Source organism: Melospiza georgiana, chromosome 28, assembly GCF_028018845.1.
Source record: "Melospiza georgiana isolate bMelGeo1 chromosome 28, bMelGeo1.pri, whole genome shotgun sequence".
NCBI classification, from domain to species: Eukaryota; Metazoa; Chordata; class Aves; order Passeriformes; family Passerellidae; genus Melospiza; species Melospiza georgiana.
The window spans coordinates 1,483,517-1,496,558 of record NC_080457.1 but is presented as its reverse complement, the minus strand read 5'-3'; the positions used below and the strand labels follow the sequence as shown (position 1 = coordinate 1,496,558).

Below are 13,042 nucleotides of genomic sequence, written 5' to 3'. Positions count from 1 at the left end.
TTTAACGTTCTTCCTCCCCTTCCTTCTCTAATTTTGCCGTTCCAAAGGCAGAACAGCTTCTGGTTTTTCAGCAGCTTCAGAGCCCCCTCTGCTGGAATGCTGCTGGCAGCCAGGCCCAGCCCTGGGCCACAGGACAGGTACAGGTGCCCACCTGCTCCTCCTGGCTGGGAAAGGCTGTTGCAGGTGTGTTTTACAGGACTTTCACAGGATTCACATCTCTGCTTGGGGAGAGATGCATTTGAGGCCGTATTTATCCTGCCATGCTGTCCTAGAGTTTGGTAATGATGACAGTGTTCCATTATTTTTGTTTTCAAAGCTGAGAGCGCCACAAGGAATTTTTAGGAGAGGCAGAACTGCCTGGGATTAATGAGATTACATCTGCTGAAGACAGTGCAGAACCTTTCAATGCATCATTTGAAGGTAGGATAACCCATCCCTGGCAATGTCAGGCCAGGCTGGATGGAGCTTGGAGCACCCTGGGACGGTGAGAGGTGTCCCTGCCATGGCAGGGGTGGCATGGATGGGATTTAAGGTCCTTCCAACCCAAAGCATTCAAGGATTCTCCGGTTCTGTTTACAGGGTTTCTCCTCCTCACTCCCTGCTGTGGCTCTGGAGTCCAAGATATAGAATAAGGAAGGTTTGGCACGGGACAAGGCTCGGCCTGGAGCCTGCTCTGCTCCCCAGGAAGGATGTGTCTACCCAAACAAGAAGGGAAGCAGGAAGGAAAGAAGAAATAGTACATCTGATAGCAAGGAAAAGGGGCTCTTTGAGTCAGGTATGCTTCAGAAAATGGAAATACTACCAAAATAGAAAATAAGATGATGGCATAGTGATTAAGACACTAGGAAAAGGTGCCAAGAGCTAAATCCCAAAGGTCTACTCCAGACTTCCTGTGAAACTTCTAACAAGTCACTGTCTCTCTCTGCAATGCCCTTAAGTCCCTAAAATAGGGATTACACTTCCTTTGCTTAGCTGATGCTGCGTGACAGCGTTAAAGAATTGGGCCTTATAAAGTTCCTTTAATACAAATGGGCTGACTGGAAACAGAGGAGCTCCTGGAGAGTCTCTGTGAATATCTTTACTGATGATTTTACGTTAAATGAATAAATTCAAGAGTTAAGCCTGTTGTGCAGTTGCTGTTTACAGGGGTGAAGCTTCTCTGCTGGCAAGCTGCAGCTTTGGAAGGATGTGGACAAATCAGGGTGGAAAACCGTGGAATATAAAGTAAATAACCTTATCCTCATCAGGAACTGTAATGGCAGGGTGAGGAGAACTGGGTTCAGGCTGATAGAGAGAAGGATTTGATGGGATATTTCCTCCCTGGCAGGGTGGGCTGGCCCTGGATCCCTGGCAGTGCCCAAGGCCAGGCTGGACAGGGCTTGGAGCAGCCTGGCACAGTGGAAAGTGTCCCTGCCATGGCAGGGGTGGCACTGGATGGGGTTTGAAGTCTCCTTCAACCCAAACCCTTCTGGGATTCTGTGATTCCAGCACAGCATTAAGTACACAGTAAAAGTCAGAAAGGAATTATTAATTTTTCTCAAATTACACAAAAAAAGGGGCACTTATTTTGGTAGAAAGTTGGATTCTAGTTCAGGAAGGATTCACCAGCTTGTCAGGGACAAAAAAAAAAAAAAAAGTGTGAGGGTCTGTAGTGGTCCAAAAAAAGTCCTGATGGCACTTGCATGTAGATAGTGATGTGAGAATGTCTGTAAAACGGGGAAACCACAAACCAGGAGATAAATCTGTTGGTTTACACATTAGGCTTGACAGGTGGGTGAAGTGATGAGCTGTTAAGGACAAATCATTCTATTTTCAATGTGGTAAAAGGTGCAGGGAAGCTTCAGTGGAATCCAGACACGCTGGGCAGTGGGAGATGGGAGGAGTGAGTTCCACCAGGGTGGGTGTCCCTGCCATCTGCCAGGAGCTGCTGCCTCCTGTCACAAGCTGCCACTCGCTGCTCCGATATCTTTTGGACTCAGCAAAGCAAGTTTCTGCACAAAGGACATGGAATCAGTCTCGTTTAGCAGGACAAGATAGGCAAAAATAGCAAATGGAGTGGTTTGAAATCGGGGCTGGTGCAGTGGGGAATTGATGCTGAATTTCTGCCTCCCAGGGCATGGAGTGGGATCTTACCTCTCTTAGAAAAGCCTTTTTATAATGATCCTGGCACAAAGAGCAAGCATTAAAATCAAATTTGGTGATGAACCAAAGTGGGAGGCTTTAATAATATGAGGGAACTGGAGTGTCTTGGAGATTGGAGGACTGAAGAGTGAGAAATAGAGATGAGATTAAATGTAGCAGCAGAGAGTGCAAGGATGTGAATTTATGGACAAGGAGAAATCTGTGGAGTATTTTTATTGGAAATTAGTGAGGAAAGGAAACTGAGATGTAGTGGTTGGTAAAGGATAGTGATAAGCCATCATGAAGCTGTGAAAAAGCATGTCAAAAAGTGGTTCCAAGATCAATAGTGATGCTGTCAAATGAGAGAGGAATTCAAATTGGAGCAGGGACAAAAAGCTACCAGCTTGATACCACAAATACAAGACTTGTATTAAGAAGGGGAAGTGGCTGGGTGTGTGGATCCCTTTTCCTATTTCTGTGTCAACCTGGTATGACACTCTAAGAGCTTTTTATTACCTTGACAGTTAAAAAAAATAAAAATAAATTATGTGACAGATGATGTTGTCATGTTTTGACGAAGTCCCAGATCCCTCCTGATGGGTAGGTTGATTCCTGCACTTGTTCACCCTTTTGAGCAATTTCCCTTTCCAGTCCAGTTTTCTTCTCCATGTGTCTTATCCAGGTTCCCTGACCCCTCTGACATTGCTGCCGTGCTGTTTGTGAGCAAAGCCACTCCCAGACACTGGGCAGATGGAGAAGCGGCAGCTGGAACATCTGCTCCAGGTGGGGTTCCCAGCTGCAGGGCAGCCCTGGCCACCACGGGGAGTCAGGGCTGGGCTCCTTTCCAAAACAACAAACCCCTTCTGCCGGTTCTTTGCTGGAAAACACACCATGGAAATGCCATCCTGCAGGTGCGATGGACACACATGGGGAAAGAGCAGGCTGGGTGTCGTTTAAAAGGTATAATTTGATTAAAACACAAGGAGAATGAGATGCTCTTTAAGGTCCCTTCCAACCCAAAGCATTCCTGATTCAGTGGAATTCCTGGGTTAGACTGGGTGATGACAGCAGCACATGGTGGTGTGTGAACGGAGTTACCCAGCAGTTGCATCAGACATGCAATCATGCAATCTAGCATGATTTTTTAATTCTAATTCATTAGTTCATTTGAAGGGGGCATTTCTTCTCATTCACCCTGTGGCAGGATTCCCGGAGGTGCTTTACTGCCGGTACAGAACGGGCAGAAGGACAAAATTCCATTTTTCCTTTTCTAGTCTCTTTTCTGGACCCGGCCCCACTGCCTGCTCGGGGCGGGGCCGCGCCGACGTCAGTCATACTGATTGACAGCAATAAGGGGCGTGGTTAGCTATACCCCGCCTCCTGACGGGCGGGGGGCGTGGCCCTGCCGCGGCGCAATGGGCCCCCGTGATTGACAGCCGGCTCCGCGGGGAGGCGGGGCGGGCGGCGCGGCTCCTCGCGCTCCCATTGGCCAGCCGCGCCGTCGGGTGCGCGCCCCGGCGGCGCCGATTGGCGGGCGGCGGCGGGTGCCGCTGTGATTGGCAGGAGGCGGCGGGTGCGCGGCGGCCGCCGAGCGGTTTGTTTTGCGGGCGGCGGCGGCGGGGCCGGCCCGCACGGACCGGGGGCTCCGGGACGCACCGGCAGCGCCTGCGCCCTCCCGCCCCCGCCCGCCGCTCCCGGAGCGCGGCCGCCGGGAGGAGGAGGCGGCGGCGCGGGGCCTGGGAATGTGGCGGCGGCGGCGGCGGCTCTGAGCCCTCCCCCTCGGCCCGGCCGCCATGGAGCCGCGGCGGTGACAGCGCCGTCCCGCAGCGCCCGCCGTGAGCGGGGCCGCCGCCCGCAGACATGGGTGAGGAGCGGCGGAGAAGCCCCGGGAGCCGGGGCCGCGTCATGGGCCGGGGCCGCTGCGGGCGGGAAGGGGCGGCGGGGGCTCGGCCGGGCCCCGCTCCGGGCCGCTGTCGGTGCCGCGGGGCCGGCGCGGGCGGGCCCGGCAGCGGCAGCGCCGCGGGGAGCGGTGGATTTTCAAGGATTTGGTTAAAATGGTGAAAATCGGTGTTTACCGGTACGTGCGGTGCCCCGGGCCGGTAGCGAACTTGGCCAGACGCACCGGCGGGAGCAGCGGGCCGGGCTGAGCGCAGGGGGCTCCTCCAGCCTCCCGAAATCGGCTCTGCTTGAGACGGGAATTGTTCTGCTCGAGCTTAATCAGGGAAATTTCTATTATTAAAATGTAGTTTGGGAGTCCATCAAAATAGATTTTCCTTTATGGAGCTCCCCCCGAGTTCTCGTTTGCCATTCTCAGCCCAGACAGCAACATGTAAAAACAAGCAGAGGAGTTGGAAGAACTCTTTTTCAAGAGGAAAACGTTGTTATGAGGAGCTGCCGTGACTGAATTGGATTGATTAATTCAAAATAATTTGGATTTGGACTGTATGTTCTGTATAAAGAACTGCTTATGGAGGGGGTCTTGTGCTTCCTAATTATTTTTCAACTTAGAGGTGCTAGAATTAAACTTTGAATTACTCTAAACCAGAACTCACTCATACTTGCATATTGGCAAGGAAATTCCTGCTTTTCTGAGTCTGGAGTTTCATGGTTTCATGGGCTACAACTTAAATGTTTCTTCCCCACAACCAAATTTGGTTTTCTAAGACTCTCCTGCATTTAGTCTGTGTACATAATTAACTTTTATACTTTAAATTCAAAAAGCATTGCAAATGTTATTCTACAGCTACTTCAGTATCTCTTTACTGTGTTTTGATTTGGTAAATACCACAAATTCATGCAAAACCATTGCTAGATTTCTCTGCTACAAAGAGGAATGGTGTAATCCACTCTGTTTAGAGCAGCAGGGTGCTTCGTAAACTTAAAATGGTTTAGAAGTAGGAACTTGGATTTCCATGAAAGCGTTTTCCAATGGCAGTTGGACCTGTGTTTGTAAACATGTGAGCACAGAATGAAAAAAATACAATTTCATGGACCGCTCCGCCATAGCATTGTGCGTGCCATGGCAGAGCTGCGAGCAGATTTTCCCTTTGCAGTGGGCAAAACCTGAATTCATTCAGCAGCTGTGACCAAATAATGTGATTAAATAGCGGGCGACGGGTTTACACGATGCTCTGACTCTCTCTGATGTGGTGTTTGGCCCACCTGAAGGATGTGTCAGTGCTGCTGTCAGGGTTTGCAGTGTTGGTGTCAGGGCTCAGCGGTGCAGCCGGCGCTCACCTGAGCGGATTTTGGACAATCCCTGAGGGTTTTTTCCCCTCCTTGGCAGGCTGGAGAGCAGGGAGCCGGAGCCCTGGGGTGTGCAGGGCTGCCTTTGGGGAGCAGGCCCTGCTCCCTGCAGCCTTCCCCTCCGCCGGCTTTTCCTGCCTGTGTCACTTCCTTCCCTTGGCTCACACGCACCGAGGGAGCGCGGCTGAGCCTGCAGGTTAGCACCGGCTCAAATCCCAAATCCCAGCCCTTCCCTCAACCTGTGAGTGAGAGCAGGGACCCTGAATATATCCTGCAGTGATGTGCCTCATGGAGAGCTCTGATTTTTCCTCTCTGCAAACCAGGTTGTTGGTGATTTCCTAAAGCTTTCACACAGCAGCATTTTGGTACCGCTAAAACTGCCCACAGCAAAGGACTCAAAATGAAGCTCCTTTCAATGCTTTTTTTGAGACCTCTAACATGGACACAATTTGTCTAAAATTTCCTCATTGCCCCCAGATCTGCCAGTCACTTACCCAAACCAGCTTTGCTGTTGTGGTGGTAGATGACAAACACACAGATGTGTTCACTTCTTTCTCTTTTCCACGATATGGGATCATGTGTCCCACTGTGACACCATCTAAAACATGATCCTGGCCTAGGGGGGGTTCACAGACATATGCAGATACTTCTGCTGTTCTAACTTTGTGATTTTTTTTTTTTTTTTTGTTCTTTTTCTAAACTGTTTCCATTTCCGACTTGTTCAGACCTGTGTAACAAACCAGGGATTGCTAGAAGTAAATGCTTTGTGGGGAGGAACAGCTTTCTCTGTGAGCAGCAGTTCGCTTTTATCGGAGTTATAAAAATCCTTGAGTGTAGTTTTTAAAACATGAAAAGCATTTCCTGGACAACATCTTTCCCGCACAAAGCAGAACTGTGTTTCCCAGACCTACTGGAGACCAGGCAAAACAGGGTCTCTCAGTGCTCCAAAAATTGCTTCATTTTCATTTGTAGCAGCTTCTGCATTGTGCAGTTAATGTAAGGCTGCTCCACGTGCTTCTCCAAGTCAGTCTATGGAGATGCTCTGTTGGGATGGATCTAAAGAATATTCATGCTTCTCAGGATTAAATCCATCACACTGCTGTCCTCACCAGGTACACTTTTTCCCTGTGCAAGCTCAGGTCAGTATTTGACTTTATTTTATCCTTTTAAGAGATAAATACTCTGTCATGTCCTACCTCATCAGCATAGGGATGAATTACAGGATGTATGGTTTAGTAGTAGGGAACCGACAGCTCAGTGTAAGACTGCTAAAAAATGTATAATAAGATTTAAACTCAGCTGAAGTTGTTCCATCCCCTTTGTTAGGACATTGTGTTCCCATTTTATGAAGACAAATAATATTCTGGTGTTAGAATGACTGCAGTGAGTGAGATACAGAGCTTGCAGGGGTTTGTAGAATATCCTGAGGTGGGAGGGACCCACAGGGATGAGTCCAGCTCCTGGTGCTGCTCAGGACACCCCAGCAATCCCACCCTGAGCCTGAGAGCATTGAGCTCCGGTGTTTGCCAGATGCTGCCCTTCAGAGTTTGTGTTGTAAACTCACAGATTGTCTCAGCTAATAAATAAATTCACTTCACAGCCAAGCTGCAATCTGTAATAGAGAGCACACAGTTGGCTGGATGCGTCCTCTGTGCCACAAGTGAGTGGCTGCTGTCTCCACACAGCCTGGAACCTGGGCTAGAACACCTGCAGCCACCCATTGATCTTTGTTTTCCAGTGATGATGCTGTTTAGAGCAGAATTCTTATTCTCAGACCTATTCTTTGATGGATTTGATTTCTTGTCATCAGCCCTCAGCTATAAACTGCTTTCATAGCTCGTTTGCTTCTTGCCCAAAGGAACTCTGCCAAGACAAGCTCTTCTTCATCCTCCTGGTATCTGGCCAAACCCAAACTGCACTGTAGTGGAAAACTTGTATCCCAGCTCTTCCCTCAGTGTTTTGGGTGGTAGGAACATCAGGGATGTTCCAGCCCATAGGATGTAGTATTTTTATTGTGCAGTTTCAGCCTTTGTCTGCCAGGTGACTCCAAGGCTGTTCTTAATACCATCAGAAGGAAAGAACACCAGCAAATTGGAGACACTCTGGTAAAGGTAAAAGGTTAAATGTTCAACTGTAAAGTTGGAAACTTTAAAAAACAAAAAAAAGGAAACAGTTGTGCCATTGCCTACCTGGAACTTTAGCTTCATTCACAGCTGTTTCTTCCCATTTTCATCCCACAAGGGGTTACTTAGTGCTGAGATAGATCCCAGCACTTATTTCCTTTGGCTGATGTGCTTCTCAAAAAGCAGCCTCTTGCTTTGGTTGTGTTACTTACACCACTTGCTTCTTTTACATGCAGTTGGAATGTCCAGGAGTGCTCTCCCTTCTCCCCTGCCACAATGTGGTTATTGTCTCATTTGGCTTGTCTTGGACAGCAGAGATTTGCTGGGTTTTGATTTGGATTTTTTTATATTCTCTGCTCTGCATTCCTTTTTAAAGATTTTTTTTTCTGTAATTAACACCTTCTGCAGATGCATTGGGAGATTTCCTTCTATTTCATGATCTGGTCTAGGCTTGATGTTTCTGGTGTAACACTGTGGAGTCCACAGTGGATGTATCTCAGATGTTGGGTGCTCTCAGGACCAAGCTAGGACTTGGTTCCAGTGCCTGAAGAGAGCCTGCAAGAAAGATGGAGAGAGACTTTACGAGTGGGCAGGACACAGGGAATGGCTTCCCACTGCCAGGGGACAGGGATGGATGGGATGTTGGGAAGAAATTCCTCCCTGTGAGGGTGAGGATGCCCCTGGATCCCTGGCAGTGCCCCAGGCCAGGTGGGACAGGGTTTGGAGCAGCCTGGGACAGTGGAAGGTGTCCCTGCCATGGCAAGGGTGGCACTGGATGGGCTTTGAAATCTCCTTCAACCCAAACCATTTTGGGATCCTGTGAAAGCTAAAACAGACCTGGGCAGAAACTATTGGTTTTAGCAAAGATAAGCCTAGTGTGACTTCTGTTCTGACTGGGACTTCAGCTGTTTCCTCCTTACAAAGAGGTGTATTTTTCCCATTCTGCTTTTAACTTTGAGCAGGATCTGCTCCCTGCGTGCTTTACAAGCCGTATGTGTCCCACATCTGTCATCTTTAAGCATTGCGAAAATCTCGTTTGTTATTCAGACATTGATTCATTGTGAAGCCAGTCTTCTGCATAAAACATGAGCTGACTGCTTTGGAGAGTGAGCAAATGCACGACACAAAATTGCAGAAACAAATCGTCCCACTGAGTCCCTTTTACAGGGAGGTACCAGTGTGAGCCAGTCCCTCCTTTGATGTTCAGCAGCTGTTCCCAGGACAGCTCTTCCAAATGCAAGTGATTACCTATCAAACCAGTGCCATGGATCAGGGATGAGTGTGTAGCCATGGTGGATTCTTAAAATTGAGTTTCAGTTATTTGCAAATCTGCTTCAGAAATGCTCATTTCAATTTGAACTTCTCAAAGTGACAGAGTGAGGGAAGAAAGGAGGGGCTGTGATAACTGATAACCTCATCTGGCTCACATCACTTCCAAAAATCCCAATTATCAAAAAAAAAAAGCTTTTCTTTCAAATCTAGGGTTCAAGTCCCCCCAAACTCTTTTAGAAAGGGCAGATTCTCCTTGGCATGTCCAGAGCTGATCAAATCATTGCTTCAAATTCCATGCCGAAGTAATGCCTTAATATCAGGAAGGATTTAGCTGAATGTATTATTTGCCAAGGAAACAACAACACTTTATCCCTAAAACCTTTTAGAGTCTTGATAATGTGAGACAGCAGCCAGGCAGTGCAGAGGGCAGGAGCGTGCCAGGACAGCCTGAGGTGCTGCTTTGTTAGGTGTGCCCAGTGCAGTCCCACTTTGGACAGAACTGCACTTGGCAGCTTCCTTCACCTTTTGCAATATCAAGGAATTTAAAGTCCTCATCCTTGCTCAAGGAAAGGATTAATTTCCATAGCTTCATCTACCATCCATCACAGCTACTCTGCATTTCCCTCTTTTTACATCTTTGTTTTTGTCTCTAAGCACAAAATTCTGCTGTGTACCACTTCTCAAAGCAAACAGGCAATGGGAGAGAATATTTTAAATTGGTTACATCAGGAATCTTCAGAAGGTAATTCTTAGCCAGTGGAACATACAAGGAAAAAAAAAATCAATGTGTGTTTTTATATTGCTGCAAGGCAAGAAGCCTTGAATTGAACCTGCTGCATTGTACTGTGCCAGCAGACAGTGTTCCTAGTGCTGGACAACTTGAACCTGCTCAGCAGATCTTGAAATCTCATAAAATGGTTTGAATTTTATTCCATCAGCTTGTTCTGAGGGAGGAGAGGAACGTGTTGGGGTAATCAGTGCAAGTGGATTTGTGTTCACAGATACTCCAAGATGAATCTTTGTCCAGATTTTCATTTCTCTTTCTGCTGGCCGTGGTTTGTTCCACTAGCAGGCAAGAATTCAGAGTTAACATGACATAAAATGGGAAAGAACAGACTTTTCCCAGGTTTTCCTTGGCAGAAGCACATCAGCTTGCCCTTCCTAAATGACCTGTGATGGTCTAGCAGATCTGTCCAAGTTTTACTGTTTGTTGTGAAGACTTTTGAACAGAAATAGGGGCTGGGGATATTCATTCTCATCTGTACTCTGCCCAGATCCTTCTATGATATTGGACGAGTGACTTAACATTTATCTGTCATGATATTCATTTAAGTTTGGGCTTTTTTATGACTAAATTAAATCACAGTGTATTTGCAAAGATCCTAAAAAGGATTGCTGTTCTATGAGCCAGCAGAAAACCAGTGTAGAAGTGCCAGAGCTGCAGAAATGTCACGGTTGGTGCTCACCCAGACAACTCACTCCTGAAATTCTTGTGCATGACAGATGAACAAGAGGCCTTGAAGTCCATCATGAAGGACCTGGTGGCACTCCAGATGGGCAGGCGCCACCGCCTGCCCGGGTATGACACCATGAAGAATAAGGACACTGCTCACTCCAACAGACAGGTAAAATGGTTTGTGAATGCCTCAAGTGGTCACCTGGGACTGGAGGGACAGAGCAGGTGCACAGAGGGTCTGACTGGCTCAGATCCTTGGCTGTGTCCTGTGCTTCCAACAGCCAAAGCATCAGATGGGAAGTAGCTCCTTGATCCTGCTCAGGCTGTGGCAAATATGGTAGCTTTTATATTTTTATATAAGATTAATGAATATCATATCATATATATGCTATACATTTATGTAGTTTAATAAAATATTTAGTGTGTATTGCATTATACATGTATGTATACTGCATTCTCCCCATATGTGTTTTTTATGACGCTTGCTCTGCCTCATAAAAAATATCATGAATATCATGTCATATAAACTGTGTATATTATATGTGCTATACATTTATGTAGTTTAATAAAATATTTAATATATATTGCATTATACATGTATGTATACTGTATAAACTGTATATATTAGATATGCTATACATTTATGTAGTTTAATAAAATATTTAATATATATTACATTATACATGTACGTATACTGCATACTCCCCATATGTATTTTTAATGCGGTTTAGTCTGCACAGCTAAAAATTGGTAAGCCACACTTAGCAAGTGACTCTCTGATTTCACAGTCATATTTCCATTTTTAAGGTGATTTTATTCTTTTTTAAAGAAAAAACACAATGCCAGCAGTCCCCCCCTCTTGGGCAGCCCTGCAATAATGAACCAGTGTGCCTCTGCAGTGGAAGAAAAAAAAATTCCGGTAAGAAAACCAACTTCATTTCCTTATTAGCAATTGTAAATTAGGAATATGTCTTTGTGCAGTGACTTCATGTTATTCCTGTGCTGTTTTGTGCATTGTTCTTTTATTGATCAATTAAATGGGTCACTGCTGGTCACTGCTGGGATTGGGAAAGTTCATTTTCCCTGGTCCAGCACTGCAGGAATTCCGTGTGCTCCCAGGGACTCCGTGGGTCCTTTTGAGCTGCATTCTTGACCACTGGGCCTGCCAGAAACTTCCTCCAGCTAAAGAGCATTTCCTGGCCACGTTTTTTTTTGAAGTTCCTAGATGTATGATTGCCTATTGTCTGAGGCTTTCACAGATGGCTTAATCTATTCCAATCACATAAATTGTGCAGCAGAAATGATGGAGTCTTATCAAGAGTAGATTTTTCCCTTTTATTTTTATCTTTCTGACCTAAATTGGGATTTGAACTTCAGTGTCCAGAGTTGAAAGTTCAGCTTGTTGACTCTTGCATGCCACCCAGCATCTTCTGAGTTTACAGTGACTGCGCAGGTTGCACAGTCAGTGCTTTTAACTATCAGATGGTGGTGATGATCCCTTTGCTGAAACCTTAGAACTTTAAAAGGTGACACAGAATCAGCCTGTTTGTAACTCTGAGTTTCAGGGGCTGCGTTTTTGCAAAAGCAGAGATTTAGTCCATGTCTTAAGAATAAGGAATAATAAATAGGAATAAAAATTCAAAAATAGGAGTAGGAATAAAAAATGTAGCACGTTCCCTCTCTGTTTCTTGACATGCATGCTTTGAGCATGCTTAAATAAAATTGCCTTCACATTAATAAGCAATTAGGACTGAATTTCAATTTTTTTCATGCAGTGTTAAAGATAGATTATTTTTTTTTTCAAATATTATTTCAATGTCCTCTGTTTAAGTGTCAGTTTACAAAAATTACAGCTTTGTTTTTACCCCTTTCCTTGTCTTTCTCCTTCATCAGTTTCTCCATTCCTCACGTGCTGTGTTCATGTATCAGCCCCTTGTTTCCACAGTCTGCTTCAGCTTCCATGGGGAAAGTTAAAATACTAAAATGATAATATGGTGCATTTGTGTGCTGTTGTGTGTGCCAGAGTTTGATTGTGAGCTCACCTTTTGTTCTTTCTCCTGCAGAATGATGTCAGGATAAAGTTTGAACATAATGGGGAGAGACGGTAAGTTGGCCTTCACTGCTTTGATTCTTTGCTTGGCAGAATAATTTAGTCATCAGTAATTTAGCTTAAATATTTTGTTGGCTTTGCTTTCCTTTTTCCTGAATGGAAATCACACAGTGAAGGCAAACAACAAACAGCTCACACACAACTTGGTTATTTTTAGAGATCAGTGTGTCATAAAACACTGATTTATTTCCATAACATTTATTTGTAAGTGAGCTGCAGCATTTTTAAAAGATGTCCAGCCTGAAAAAAATCAAGCCTGAAAGTCTTATTTCAGATATGTTCCTATTTTGTTTCATTTAACTGAAACCAAATGAAGCTGATCAAATCAGCATCATTCTTTTCTAATTTCTCACTTCCTGATGCCCTGTCACTATCACTGCCCTGCTGTGATTGAGCAATAGATACAGCAAAGAAAGATTTTTATTTTTCATTGGTGTAAAAGCTTCTTTGTTATTTCCTCTGATATTTGGTTTTGAGAGACATTCTTTTACAAGAAAAAAAAAAAAAAAAGAAATAACTGAAATAGCAGTTTCAGTTTTTACAGCATTGTTTACAATGGATAAAATTGCTGAAATATTTCAAAGTAGGTCCCAAAAATCCTCTTATTTGCCATCAATTCAAGAGGAACTCTTGAAACATTTAATGGCTCGTGGCTGTGTGAACTCAGGAGGGCTCCAGACTTGTCTGTGGTCTCTGGGTCTGCTCTCATTGAGG

At 45.5% G+C, this 13,042-nt stretch overlaps 1 protein-coding gene across 1 annotated transcript in view; it reads left to right on the top strand.

Annotated features, from left to right (window-relative positions):
• Positions 1-3,911: 3,911 nt before the first annotated feature.
• Positions 3,912-13,042, top strand: part of MAP3K3 (mitogen-activated protein kinase kinase kinase 3) — a 33,101-nt gene continuing 23,970 nt past the window's right edge. The window contains exons 1-4 of the mRNA XM_058041780.1: positions 3,912-3,985; positions 10,266-10,387; positions 11,048-11,137; positions 12,282-12,322. Of these exons, the coding sequence (XP_057897763.1) occupies positions 3,982-3,985; positions 10,266-10,387; positions 11,048-11,137; positions 12,282-12,322 (257 nt within the window). The 5' untranslated portion in view covers positions 3,912-3,981. The remainder of the gene's footprint in view (positions 3,986-10,265; positions 10,388-11,047; positions 11,138-12,281; positions 12,323-13,042) is intronic.